Below are 15,702 nucleotides of genomic sequence, written 5' to 3' on the forward strand. Positions count from 1 at the left end.
GTTATTTATATAAAAAGGGCCAGCCCTTGTAAGAAAAGCGGACTAACCCGTTTAAAAGTTTATATATTTTACATTTAAACATATTTCATTGACACATTTCAAAAGGATCGGACATAAGTTTCAAACATTTAGCGCAGCCCTTCCGTACATCATGTTATAGACATTATAATTTTATAATCCTTATAAGACATATTCATTGTAGATTTCACAAATTAAAAACACTTATATGGATATACTACTTCTGAATTATTTGATTGATAACGATATCTGTATGTGTATCGAAACGTAGCATGTTAATAAATTCAGAAGTAGTATATCCATATAAGTGTTTTTAATTATGATTTTAAAAAAGATAGAGAACCAATAATATGCTGTATTAAATACGTAAATGTTTATATTTGTAAATACATAACAGGTAAAGATAAACAAATAAACTATATAGTAGCTTTAAATAAAAAGTGAAAAAAGATTCAACATCATCATTTACATACATTATGTTCAATGTGATTCGTAATGTATAATTTAAGTAGAGTATGGTTGACCTATATTGATGTCCAAAAGAAAGTATACACACTAAAAGTATGACTAAGTTTTGTTTAGATTAAAAACATTTGATAAAGCATTACTGAGTTTGTCTCTTGCGTCCAAACTCAACATTTCTAAGCAAAATAAAAATGTGAAACAAATTGACATTCTACCCAAATACCGTATACCATGGAATAACGACTTTGGTTGATGCAGCACAAAATGCACAGTGTATACTTTCTTTTGGACATTAGTATATGTTATATTCAAAAAGCTAATATGACGATAATTGAAAACAAGAGAACTGTCACCCTTTTTTGAAGAAAAGCATAACATTGTTAGAAATACACCAGATCGAAATGATTCGTTGAAAATAAGTTTTAGCGGAATACATATGGTGATTCTGGTACACTTTAATAGCCTGTTACTAATATTATCAAAGCCATTTGGTAAATCAGCGTGTTGTGTATTATCTGAGATTGATCCAAAAAGACTGTTTAATAATTTAGTTTTATCAAAATTTGAGTAAGCCTGTCCTGTTAACCTTTATATGTAACCAGGCTATAACAGGTAAGTGTTATTTTGGCAAAATGACGCAGAGCACCATTAATTTCAACATTGACTTAAATGTTAATTCTCGTCTCTTTGACCGGCTTTTTCCCGAAACTTTCGTGGAGTTGAACGCTTTCTATCACAGCTGGAGCAACATATGGCAACTTCTTGCTCAAAAACATTTATGAGGTTCACCATGGAAATCTTGAGATATACGAACTTTGACTGGAAGTAAACATGCAACTCTCTGCCCTACATTTCAACGTAACCAACCTCTTAACTCTCTTATCCTTCCGCCTCAAAATCATGAATATTCACTAAAACCTGACAGAATATGTATATTCAAACCCTTTTCTTCGATACTTCACCAAAAAGTCAACAAAAATCGCCATTTAAAAGGGGGGAAATGGAAAGGGAGGGAAAAACTAAAAATGACCTTGGCCTTAAATTTGTAGGTTACCAGCGCAGGAATTATGTTACAAAATGGCAAATGATACGCCGCCATTTTGACACATGAAAAACTTAATCTGAAATACATCCTTTATGATTAAAATAATAAGAATAATAATCCGAACAAAAACAATAGTGTTTCACACAAGCTACGCAGGTTTTAAACGTGACTTTTCCCTCCTCCCTCTACTATCCACAACTCGAGGTTCGCACCACACTATCACCCACACCATAATCGTGTCACTAACCACATTAACCTATGTATATTTAGTATTTTATACATTTTAACCAATTGAGAATAAATATATTTTGCTTTTGTAATTATAACCTTATGTAAATTGTGATTGTAATTATAAACAATGTATTTATATGTCTATTACGGGAAATGGATTTATATAAGCTCCGGCTAGTTTTCAGATCCCATAATTAAATATTGTCTCTTTATAATATGTAAATATTGATCGAATAAATATTGTTAAGAAAAAAAAAAAAAAAAAAAAGCTACGCAGTGTGAAAGCCTAATAATTGTTAAAAATTAACTGGTTGTACAATATTATGATACACTAAAAAAAAAATTGTACTTTATATTAAGCCATGTAAACTTCCAACAGTTATACACAGTGGCCTTCCCATACAGTATACTAGATATAAAACAGTCACACCCTTATTTAAAATAGCCTGTGCCGCATGAAATGCTGTTTGATGTTTAACGTCCTACTGTTCTGTTTCGACTGGGCTACGCTATACAGTGTGCTATGAGGGAAATTTGCCCCGACAACGGCGCTGCGACCTATTCTTAAATCGAACTCCAACTGACAAGAAGGGGTCTTTTACGTGCACGCCAATGTGTACATGGGCCCTTGGTTTTTCGTCCCACACGTACGACTATACGCGCCCCTTGCCAGGTCTTCTGTCTTGCACCACAGACAAGGGGGGGGGGGGGCGGAAAAACTTTCTCGATCAACGCAGGGATCGAACACTGGACTTCCAGATTAGTGAGTTGACGTCTTACTCACTGAGCCACCATGGCTCCAAAGGTGAAACATATAAATCGAACAGAAGGTCCCCGGGTCACCGTTGATTTTTCTTTGGTCCAGATATATCACTGTCATGTTGATGACCTTAATCTGCGAGGAAATCTAATGGCATGGCCTCGAATGTTGTTTCTTCTATTCATCATACTCCAAGTTGGCCGAGAATGTCCCTTGGGATTTTCAAAATTGGGTTCCCCAGGTCAGATACAGTGGTGCAAAACATAGGGCCGGGATAGGTAGAAACGCCTAGTCGTTCGGGTGGTACGAGAAACCGAGGTCCACAAGTTTACATGCAGGTAATCTGAAAAAACCCTTGACAAGTGGAATTCGTTAAAGAGTATGCGAAACTTTGCTGTCCGGGCAAAATTTCAATACACTTCATGGCCTATGCCGACCCCCCTCCCCAAATTGTTTTTCTGGGGGGGGGGGGGGGGTCTGAATATACTTGGACCCCCCCCCCCCCCCTTAAAAATTTTTTTACATAGTAGGCCCAAACTCCTTTTTATTTACAACAATTATTAGAATTAGTTAAGATTCTATCTGTATAAAACCTGTACATATCCCAATATGGTTTATCCTGCTAAAATAAAACACAGAGATAATCATCCTGGAAACATGTGTGAAGTGAAAAGTACCTGTGTTCCATAACATTGTGTCTAGTTAGCCTGTCAGTAATATTTTGTTAATTTTTTCTGCCACTTATCAGAGTGAATCACATGTAGGTACCCAAAAACATAACCGCCTAAACCATAATGCTTTTGCACGCGGTGTCTTGGTAGACAGCATGGCCACATGGTGTTTGTTTATATTTTTTACGGGTTTTAAAAAATGGGTTAGGGTTAGGTTATGGGTTAGGGTTGCGGACCCCCCCCCCCCCAATATATATTTCACGGCTACGCCTCTGCCCAAGTGGTCAGCTGAATACGGGCATCCGCCACGCTATGTTATGAGGGATATTCTGCATTTTCTCGCACACAAGTGAGCCGCGGTTTCCGTTTCATCTGGACATCTAAACACATTTCCCTTGTCAGTCTTTCCTTCCTGCAGGTGGAAACCAGTGTGGAAAATCCCGAGGGACTTGCTATATTCTCGGTTTATTTGCTGATGGTTGCAATATTTATTATTTAGGTAAAAAAAAACAACAAAAGAATATGTTAATATTCTTGTAATTATTGTATTTTGATTTTGTTTTACATCAACACGTTCATTTCTAATTGGAAAATTATAATGTGGATGAAGTAATAAATTTTGTTAAATTATATTTTTTCAGTGCTTAAAGTATACACTGTTTAGTGCCCTAATACAACGGTTGAAACGAGAAATATAAATATTAGTGATAGATTCTACTCCCTTCAATGGAATTCTCATTAATTACAATTGTATACCTATAAAAATACATCTACTCCCATCAATGGAATTCTCATTAATTACAATTGTATACCTATAAAAATACATCTACTCCCTTCAATGGAATTCTCATTAATTACAATTGTATACCTATAAAAATACATCTACAGAATGTGACCAGATATTATTTGAATTAACCCCACTCTTCCCCCCACTACAAATACTGCCTAATTTGACTAAGTAAAATCAAGAAAAAAAAAATAATTCTATAATCATTTTCAAGTTAAAGCGAGAATTTCATATTTTCTAAGAAAGTCAAAACATAATTATTTCTATGTCTTTTGCTCAATAGATTATCAACTCACTATTATGCGATCATAGGTACACAGGAAATAGCAACACAATTACCTCCCTTGTTTTCCTATTGAAAACAATGGTCTGCCATTTCCTCAACGTTGGAATTTGAAGTTGAAAATGATATTTTTGCCAATTTCTCAGCTGGCAATAGTGAATTATAGGATTAATAGGATTATTCTTTAACAAGGTAGGGCTGTTTATGGATACCATCTATTTTAAGGCTTTATTTTAATAAATTTTAAAAATATAACTTAAAAATTTGAAATTTCCGCTTTAAAATAACTCTGATCTACACACGTGTTACATACTTTTCTTCTTTATTCATGTATAAAATGTATATAATAAACAAATAAATATATAATAATTATATAAACAATAGCCTGAGCCAGTATTAATTTGTTTAAATATCGCCTATCAGAGCCAGCAACATTTTCTTATAATCACCACTACAATCGCCTTTAATAAAACTAGCTAATGTCTTGCCATACATTTTTTGGAATTCTTCTTTTATTAAACCCATGTCGATCTGCAATTGAAAAATAAAAATGCAATATTTCCATTAGGTTTAGGCATCTTAGTTCGGAGAGAATTTGTACCCCGATCACGACACAAACCAACATTTGTAAATTGCCAACTGTATTAGTTTTATGCTCCAGTCCTAGAACTGGCTGATCTTAAAATTGCTGGACAACAAATTGCATCAGTACTCTGTTTTGACCAAGTGGTATATTAAGATCATCTAGTGTGTGTATATATATATATATATTATATATATATATATAGTTGATAAGAATAAAATAAAACCAAGTACCAACAATCCAAACCATTAGACAAAATTCGAAGTCCTAAAAAAACGGTACAGGCAAAATAGTGTAATAAGGCAAAATAGTGTAATCAGCATATGGACTGTTCACCGTGAACAAAATACATGACAAACAGTGGTAACAGGTGTCCGGAAGAGTAAGCGTACCCTGCCTGGCGCCACACTAATGTTTTTTATATTTTGAGGTTGTACATACTTGTGGGGTTCATATAAGATGCTATAATATATTGGTTTATTTCTTTATTTTTGCTTGCAATGTAATTACCGCATCGCACATTAATCGCTTAATAGTATTATATTCCACACCACTTATCAGGAGGCATCAAGCTAAACCCTGGTCCTATCCATTCGTCAAAGGGTCATGTGTCAATAGTTCATCTTAATGCGCGACGCATTCGGAACAAACTAGACCCAGTCTCAGAACTGATCGAAGATTATCACATTTGTGGTTGTACAGAAACGCACCCTGATAACAAAACAGACAATGATATTCCTACTTCTGAAAATTTTCAACAGCCGTTTAGAAAGGATAGGAACTTCAGTTGGGAGGGGTGATACTTGTGTATGTTGATAAGAAACTATCATGTAAACGAAGATCAGAATTAGAATCTTGGTTACTTTGGTTCATCATCAATCAACTGGCTTATCAATTCTCAAACAGTGTACATAATTTTGATCTTTTGGGTCTAAAAAATGGTCAACTCTATGATTTGATACTGACAAACAATCTGAAAAATATTATTTATGAACCAACTAGAGTTACTGCTTCAAAACCATCCTTGCTAGACGCAATTCTTATTTAAGACGAGATTAATATGTTTAACTGGAAGTATATAGTTAAGAGAATATCAGACTATTAAGGTGTTGCCGCGGTTCTAGATTTATGTACATATTCTAACGCATGTTTTGAACGAGAAGTTGTTCTATACATGCTAGCTACTACGAAAAGTTAAATAATCGTATTTCTGATTTTAATTAGGACAAAGTACTCACTCCCCTTGACTTAACTCAGTTGATATCTTCTATTCAGTCCTTACGAAATGTACAAACGAATGTATTCCCAGGAAGAAAGTAATTATTCGACCTTCGGATAAACCCTGGTTTAATTCAAGTTTACGTAAGGAGATTCGGATTCGTAATCGTTTAAGGAAGCGGGAAATTCAAACACAACGACCTAGTTTTTTTTATAATGAAATACAAGAATCAGCGTAATAAAGTTAACAATTTTAAAAAAAAGTTTTAAAAACAGGGTACAATGACAGGTTGGTATCTGAATTATCAAATCCAGAAGGGAGTCCTCAAGATTTTTGGAAACATATTAAACATTATATAGATGAAAAGGTAGATTCTGACATGCCACCATTAATATCAAGCAATACAGGCATTATTGCACATTCAGATTTCGATAAGGCCGAGCTTTTAAATACATTGTTTGGTTCCGTTTCCAATAATGATGACAAAAAGGAATTTCCGTATTTTCCCAAACGAACAAACTCTTTGTTTTCATATGCCGGAAATTACCGATCAAGAGATTATTGATCTTCTCCTAAAACTAAAATAAAAAAAGGACAACGGCCCAGACAAAACAAGTAACCGTCGGGATTATTCCACACCACAAACTATCTAGCTATAGTATACGTGATAGAATGATAGGCTGGGTGGAAAATTATCTCACCAGTAGTAAACAAAGCGTCTTCATTAACAGTTCCTTTTCAGGTTATGGAACTGTGGCCTATGGTGCCTCTGGGGTACCCCAGGGATCTGTACTAGGCCCATTTCTCTTTTTTGTTTACATAAAAGACATGCAGGATGGTTTGGGTAATATTGCTAAACTCTTTGCCGATGACACGGTAATTGGGTGCAACAAAACTTCACTAAATTTATACTTAAAAAACTCTCTGAGTGGTCAAAAAATTGGCCAATTGAATTCAACCTCAATAAAACTATGGTCGTAATTGCACAACTGTAAAAACGTTTTGTATACTTAATACTATTACATTGTGAAATTTTCCCCTTGCAACTTTTGATTTCGATTTTTTATTCGTAAGTATTCCTCACATTGAATTTCAAAACAAGACATTAAATCTGCCAGTGAGATTCTTTGGACATGTAAAAAAGATTACTTTCACCAATCGAATATTTAATAATTTTACAATAATGGGATGTTTAACTATTTATTAAAACATTTATATCTTTCATTTGTTTGGGATTCTTAACAACTGTACTATTACAACTGTCAATTACAATGTATGTGGAGAGGGCATCAGTAAGTTTTCGTAACTTTTGTCCCAATCCGTTTGTACTGTATTTATGTTCTGGTACAATAAACTATGTTTAAACCAACTTACTTCAGATCGAGACACGACAAGTCTAATTAGTGCCTCATCTTTTGTTCCGGCACCCTTCATACTGTGGTATATTCTCTCTGCGAAAAATGCTGGAGTGTTTGTTGCAACTTTTACTGCAATATAACACGTTAAGTGTTTCAATTTCAAATGTAACTTTACAAGAAATCTTCATATTTTGTATTTAGTCATATTTTGTATTTAGTCGTGTTGTCACTGGGTATTGGTATCACTCGGACACAATCAACTCTGACCTAGCTTAACAATAGCAATGACCACAATCGTACGAACGTTATGCACTTTCTTTAAAAAATATGATACATTTGATAACAATTACAAAGGGTTACATAAGTATTTGGTTAATTTATATTTAAACTATTTAAATACCTATAGCCAAATAGCCATCTTCAAGGTATCCACTTGTTTCACCCTTAATGGATTTTTCTAAAGGTTTCCCAGCAAGGGCCTGGTAAAAGTTGAATACTTCCCTTAAATGTGCAAAACTCCTTGCACAAAGAATTCTGTTAAATTCTGCTTCATCAGTGCCAGCTTTCTTCTCACCAGCCTATTAAATACACAATTTAAAACACTAGAATTATTCAGTTCTTGACATTCGGGTCTAACCTATTGTTAGCAGCCAAGGCTTTCGTGAACAAGGCAACGACATCTTGCCCTTTCTCGAACACCTGATACCACCCGTATCTTGTAATTAGTACAATATAATTTTAAAGTAGGGTATAAAACATATAAACTACTGATGTTACGTTTCATGCTTTGTGTGAATATTACAGTAATAATGCATGTGTTAGCTGTCGAAGTGGCGCTCCCCTGTCACTCAAAATAGAATGTGGTGTATTCTACAGTACATATCTCTATCGATCTTTAAATTACTAGAATCCTTATAATGCATTAGCTTTTGAAATGAAATCAATTCAAATGGGGTTTAACGTCCTGCATTTCTTCACCGGGCAAGCGTCATGCAGTGGGATGACATGTTTACAGGACTACAGTGGGATGCAGTGGGATGACATCGGCGTCTCCCCCTATTCTTTATCGAATTCTTACTATCAAGGGTTATGTTACGTGCGCACAGACGTGTTTACAGGACTACAAGTTTTTGTTCAACTTCCTCCATCATGCATCACTGACAAGGGGAAAAAAGGAACCTGCTCAGTTAAAACTGGGCTTGAACCCGGGATCTGGGGCCTGTTTCACGAAGTTTTAACTAAGATAAAATCCAAATTTTAGTAATTTGATTGGATAATATTAGATTGATTTTAGTGCTTAGCCAATCAAAATTAAAGTATCTACTAAAATTTGGATTTTATCTTTAGTTAAAATTTCGTGAAACAGGGCCCAGGATTTTAAAACAGATTGACGGGGTTTAATGTGTTGATATATGACGTTTTATATATTCAAATATTCTCACATACTTTATATAAATCTTGCGCATCTTGTTGTGCTAGAGCTGTATCAGGTGGTGCATCACTACGGTTAGCTGCTGATTGGGCAACTAATAAACGTTTAAAATGGCCACTAGTATCAGATGCAATGTCTTTTTCCAAATCAGATTTGAATACTGAAACATAAGAGTAGAATATGAATAATAATAATATTGAAGATACGTTTGAAATATCTGTGTGGGAGAGAGACGCGGGGGGGTGGGGGGGGGGGGGGTGAACGTTGCCATCCACTTAACAAAAACTAGATCATCTTTTACATTTTTCATTCAATAATACGTTGCGGGTATGTGTCATTAGAAGTGAGGATGTGTGTGTGAGGGTACCAGGCGACACGTTGACAACCCACGAGGTTCGACAGGCGATCTTAACCACCTCGTCACGTACATGGCTCACTGACAGAGAGAGAGAGAGAGAGAAATGGGGTTTAACGACCACTCGACACAAACTAGGTCATTTAAAGACTAACATATGGTTCAATTTTATTTCCCTAATTCGCTTGCGCGTAGGGGTCTTTAGCTGTGGGAGGAAACCAGGGGACCCGGAGAAAACCCACGAGGTTGGACAGGCAACCCTGCTCACTGACAGAGTTTATCCTTGAAATAATAGAATTTCTATACTACAGTAGTTGCCGGAGTAACGAACAGTCTTTAGTTTAATCTTGTTCTTTCTACTGAACCAAATTCTAGAAAGAAATCAACAACTTTAATGGGAGAGGTTGAGAAAATACTAGTGGAGTAATTATTAAAACTTACATGTTTTATAATGTTTTTTTATTTCATTTATTTCAGCATTGGATCTGGTACATAAAATTTCTATAAGCGTGGCTTCATCTGTACCAGCCCCCTGCGAAACGTTCAAAACACTGTGATGAATATTACAAATTAAAAGTGACATACAATTCCAAATAAATCTCCCCTCTGTATCCTTTTAACATAGTTTTCAAACGAATTACCAGTTTATACCTTTATGGCCTGTTTAATTTGTTTGGCATCATAGATTCTTGGTGTATCCAATAGAGCAAGAACAACATCTTCAAATCTTCCACCTAATTCTGATTTTAAATCGGCACGTAAATCCTAAAAGAAAAAGAAAAGGGTAACTCGAAATTGCATTTATATGGAATAAATGAAAAAGGGTATGACATCTCCTAAACAGCACATTGCTCCGGTTATTTTCATTGCGGGACTAACCCAGATCTTTCCGTTTTCGGTTGCTTAGTGTAAAACAGAAAGGCTAGGAACAGCGACTAAAATTTGACTACCTACAGCTCTTTTTTACGTGGAGTGTCAATACGAACATCAGGCATGGCTGAAAACACATGCTGATACACTAACATGAAAAAAGTACTTAAATCTGACTACCTACAGCTCTTTTTACGTGGAATGTCAATATGAACACGTGGCATGGTTCAAAACACATGTAGATACACTAACATGAAAAAAAAAATAATACTTACCTTTCCATAATTTGTTTTGAACTGTCTCTCTATCTGCACCCTTTGTTCGTTAGAATGACTCCTGAATACATCAATAATAGCAGCTTCATCTGTCCCTAAAACACGATAATATACCACTTGTCAATAATTGTTTCAGCTAATAAATGAAATGAAATGAAATGGGGTTTAACGTCCTACGCTTCTGCACCTAACCTGGGCTAATTAAAGACGGGCATACGCCATACAGTGTGCTATGAGGGAAATTTTGCCCGGACAGCGGCACTACGGCCTACTCTTATATCGAATTCCAACTGCAAAGGGATCTTTTACGGGCAGGCCAATGTGTACACGGGACCTCGGTTTTTCGTCCCATCTGAACAGCTATACGTTGTACCTTGCCAGGTCATACCAGAGCAACTTTGTTGCTATTTGAACTCGACGTTGCCTTGGTAATAGCCGGGATAGCAATTAATGGGCATTTAAAAATCGCATACAACCCACCAAGCGGTTTTTATTCATTTAACAGCCAGCAGTGCCGCTCTTAGACATGTGGAGATATGCATTTTATAGATATCCGTATAAAAATACAAGACCAATTAACAAAGTTATAACATACCAAGTCCTTTCATGGCTTTCCGTAATTTTCCAGCTGCATCCTCGGCGTTAAAGGGGGTTGCGGGGAAAACTGTGGGCTGTAATTAAGAATCAGCTTTATTATTATTTAATTATGTAATTAGTGGATATTGGAACTGAGTGCTTTCTCGAAGCTACATGTTAATACAGAGAGAGAGAGAGAGAGAGAAATGGGGTTTAACGTCCACTCGACACAAACTAGGTCATTTCGGGACTAACACATGGTTCAATTTTATTTCAATCATTCGCTTGCGCGCAGGGGTCTTTAGCGGTGGGAGGAAACCGGAGGACCCGGAGAAAACCCACGAGGTTGGACAGGCGACCCTACTCCTTGTCACGTACAACCGGGGAATCCTTTTTAATACAATAAATAACAATCTGGGGGTAGCAGTGACGTCTTATGTATTAATTTCGAAATGTGAATTTGTTTTATCATACATTGTGCTGTGCAGAATCAATGACGTGTATCGTTCTGATAGACTGCATGCAAAAAACCCCCCAAAAAACCAAATAATTTTTATCCGCCAACTATGTATAATTATTTTTTTTTATTTGCTACATATTGGGTTATTAAGGTACCGCCCCGTGCACGCCAACAAACCAGTCAACACCCTATTTGCTTGACAAACGGTCGCCTCCTTGTTCGTCGGTCACCCAACGTTCACTTACCACTACGGCCGGGGGTAGCGAGGAATGGTCGGATGCAAGGTAGGCCGGTCTGTTTTATTGACGAATCCCGAATCCCGGATAAGGTGCTGGCTCAATATTCGTTATTCGCGAATCCGGAATAGCGTGCCAGCACATTATTCGGGATTCGGCAATAACATAGGTGAGAGCGGAAGAGGACTGCCCCGTGCACGCCAACAAACCAGTCAACACCCTACTCGCTTGACAAACGGTCGCCTCCTTGCTAGTTGGTCACCCAACGTTCACTTATGTCGGATAAAACGATGAAATGGTCGGATGGAAGGTAGATCGGTATGTTTTACTCCCGAATCCCGAAAAACTTGCTGGCTCAATATTCGTTATTCGCGAATCCGGAATAACTTGTCAGCACATTATTCGGGATTCGGCAATAACATAGGTGAGTGTGGGAGAGGACTGCCCCGTTTACACCAACAAACCAGTCAACACCCTACTCGCTTGACAAACGGTCGTCTCCTTGCTAGTGACCGATTTAAGAACTTTTTTAAAAATATGGATAAATGAAATTTTAATCATCCACATGTTTTCAATTTTATATGAAAAATGCTTGTGTCGGTTTTCCCCTTGTCAGTGGTGCAGAACGGAGGGCCTGACAAGGACAGCTGTCTAGTCCTTTCGGATGAGACGAAAAACCGAGGTCCCGTGTATATATTGGAATGCACGTAAAAGATCCCCTGGCAGTTGGAATTCGATATAAGAGTAGGCGATAGTGCCGCTGTCCGGGCAAAATTTCCCTCATAGCACACTGTATGGCGTATGCCCGTCTTCATTAGCCCAGTATTAGCCCAGGAGTCGAACAATAGGACGTTAAACCCCATTTCATTTCATTTCATTTCACTCGCTTATGTCGGTGATTAGTAAGACCGAATATGGCAAAAGGTAACAACGTCCAGCCTACGAAGAGATAATCGATACTATTGAGATATAAATATGTTTTGAAGAAATTAATAAGTCAACAGACAAATAAAATAAATTAATAATTGTCCATACCCTAAAATCAATTAATCGAACAAAATGAAATGAAATGTAATGGTGTTTAACGTCTTACTGGACGGGCACATGAGGGACATTTTGCATCGAATTCCAACTGCCAGGGGATCTACGAGATCTCAGTTTTTGTCACATCCGTACTACTAGACAGCTGTCCTTGTCGGGCCCTCCAACCTGCACCACCAACAGGGGAAACCACGTCGGAAAATCCTGATGAACTTTCTCGGCCAATGCAGGGATCGAACACGTGACCTCCAGGCTAGCGAGCCCGCGTCTTATAAACCTACTTAGCCACCGTGGCTCCCGTTAACCGAACGGCAGTTGGGATTCTAATTTATATATTACATCCATTTATCATAAATATAGTGCATTTACACGAAGGTCCATCCAAGTTCTCTCATAATCTATTACCGTGTACGATAGTGGGCTATTTATCTGTTGTAATTTATATCTGAAGTACATGTATTTTGAATATAATTTTAATCATAACAAAATGAAAAAAAAAATCTAAAATGAATACTGTATTGATTTCAAGAGTCGGGGCAATGTCCACAAATTTATCTGGAGTGCATTAACGACTATGCAAGAATGTAATGAAATGAAATGAAATGGAGTTTAACGTCCTACATTTCTGTACCTAGTGGGCTAAGGAAGTGAAATGAAATGAAATAGGGTTTAACGTCCTACTGTTCTGCTCTGACTGGGCTAATGAAGACGGGTGGGGGTGGGCGGCTAAGGAAGACAGGCATAAGTCACACAGTGTGGTATGAGGAAATTTTTGCTCGGACAGCGGCACTACGGCCTTCTCTTATATTGAATTCTAACTGTCATGGGTCCTTACGTACACGCCAATGTGTACACGGAACCTCGGTTCTTCGTCTCATCTGAACGGCTATACATTGTACCTTGCCAGGCCCTCCGTCCTGCAACAATGACAAGCGTGTGATTTAAAAGGACAATAACACTCTTGCTGGCTTGACAGCTCCAGAAAATAAATAATAGCCTTATTCTAAGTACTAGATGTTTAAGTGTCCTACCTGTTGTGTAAATTATCCATTAAATCCAAGTCATATTTGAAAAGGTTTACGTTAGGCTTTTCAAATCATTTAGTTGAATTTTTCCAATTTTTTAAATTAGGTGTGTTAAGATGAAATTTGTATCACCAATTAATTGGAATATTGTAAAATAGTACAATTTGTTGACCAGAATAAAGATTGGGACATATTATTCAGTTACAACAAGAGTGGTATTGATTGAGCCTTTAATCTATTGTTTACCATGCATTATTTTAATTCCTTATGTTGTAAACTATTATATCAATGATTTGATAATGTCAACGCCTGATCTCCAAAAACATCGGAATTTAAAAATTCCATATACATGTACATACTATGACTGCATATTGGTAGCACTCGGGTTGTTTTGGGCCTATCCGAATTAGTAGCATAAGGTGGTACAAGGCGGTTATCCGCGACCCTCTAACTGTACATGTGTGTACGTCTATGACCGCCAACACTAGCCCATCTTGCCAGCAGAATAATTCTCCAGAGATATGACATGGTTCTCCAGTCTATAGATATTTAATAGATTTCTAGCTTTATATACATGTAATACGTTCGTTATTTACTACATGTATATTTGTTGCATTGTATTAATGATCGTTTTATTTGTTACATGTATATTTGTTGTATTGTATTTATGTAATTTTTGTAATTGTATGCTGCTCCTCGTGGGCGTTTTTATGCAATAAAATTTACTTATTTACTTTACTTATAGATAATCGCTATGTGTTCTGTAGGTTAACTACCGCCTGGTGAACAGTATGGGATTTGTTGATTATAAGTTCATCAAAAATAGATCTAATAGAGTTATCTCCTCAAATATATATATATGACTACGGATACGTGACCTACAAGTACTTGTCAACGAAATTAAACTATTTACCAGTTTCTGTACCTTTCAATGTTAATAAAATGAAGCCATAGCACGTTCAAACAAACCCGATGGGGTCTAACCTGTATTTACCTGCATATTAATGTGTTGCTGTTTCGCTGTGAACCAGCCATGACCACGCCCCCTGTATATTTCAACACCGAGTAGGGTGGTGAAATCGACATTTAATTGATTGCTGCATTTGAGAACTGTTTTAAATGAAATATTACCTTATAAGAGGCTGCCATTTGACTAGAATATCTTTAAATGTGTATACTACAATGTACTACTTCAGATTCAATACTGTATCCGTCGACTATTCACTACACCGTTAACTTCCCAAAACAGCTGTATTAGTAACAACCAATGGCGTCTATATACTAATAATAGTAACAACCTATTACACTAACCAACTAGCCAGCATGGACGAGTCCATTTTGAAACAGTAAGGCGATGTCTATAGTTATTATTACACGCAGTACAGTGAATAAATGAAATGAAATGAAATGGGGTTTAACGTCCTACTGTTCTGCTCCTATACTGGGCTAATGAAGACGGGCATACGCCATACAGAGAGGGCAAAAATTTTCGAAATTTGGTTTTGACCATTTACTGCTATGAGGGAAATTTTGCCCGGGCAGCGGCACTATCGCCTTCTCTTATATCGACCGAACTGCGATATCACTACTGTGTGCGCCGACGTTAAACAGTCAGGATCAAACTTCAATAATTGTTAAGCAATCGTATAGAATATAGAGTGGCTAGGTGGTTAAGACGCCGGCTCGCTAGCCAGGGCGACCTTCGGATGTAGACTATGGTCGCGACTACAGCCTGAACCAGCACCCAAACGCAAATGGCCCTAGCCATTGACTATTCAATATGGTGGCGACCATGTCAGTTGTTCCGTCTGCTATATTTTCTCCTATTTACTCATGTATTTTTAAAAACTAGTTAATTTTCCATACTGCGATGTGAAAGCAAGCTTAAACTAGGTTACAAATAGGATTAGTCAATATCAGAATATTTTTCATTGGATTTATGTCACCCAACCAAGATCATTTCACACGTAGTTTTTTGTCGTGTGCATATATATATTCGAATACGAAGATCC

The 15,702-nt window shown here is 36.8% G+C and overlaps 1 protein-coding gene across 1 annotated transcript; it reads right to left on the reverse strand.

Moving 5' to 3' along the window:
• Nucleotides 1-3,719: 3,719 nt before the first annotated feature.
• LOC126808453 (annexin A11) lies at nt 3,720-14,985 on the reverse strand. The gene is made up of 9 exons (XM_050533163.2): nt 14,822-14,985; nt 10,948-11,023; nt 10,353-10,447; nt 9,859-9,972; nt 9,649-9,739; nt 8,867-9,012; nt 7,821-7,998; nt 7,437-7,549; nt 3,720-4,791 (listed from the first exon to the last, which is right to left on the reverse strand). The coding sequence occupies exons 1-9, from the start codon at nt 14,837-14,839 to the stop codon at nt 4,666-4,668; spliced, it is 957 nt and encodes a 318-aa protein (XP_050389120.2). The 5' UTR covers nt 14,840-14,985; the 3' UTR covers nt 3,720-4,665.
• Between the last annotated feature and the right edge of the window lie 717 nt (nt 14,986-15,702).

The sequence above is a fragment of the Patella vulgata genome, chromosome 1 (assembly GCF_932274485.2).
Source record: "Patella vulgata chromosome 1, xgPatVulg1.2, whole genome shotgun sequence".
Classification (NCBI taxonomy): Eukaryota; Metazoa; Mollusca; class Gastropoda; family Patellidae; genus Patella; species Patella vulgata.

Bases quoted from the DNA above. Each gene is read 5' to 3' on its own strand.
- LOC126808453 (XM_050533163.2), bottom strand. The intron at 9,973-10,352 runs GTAAGTATTATT...TTTTTCTTTTAG, and splicing joins TCAAAACAAATTATGGAAAG to GATTTACGTGCCGATTTAAA. The intron at 7,999-8,866 runs GTATGTGAGAAT...TGTATTTAATAG, and splicing joins ATGCGCAAGATTTATATAAA to GCTGGTGAGAAGAAAGCTGG.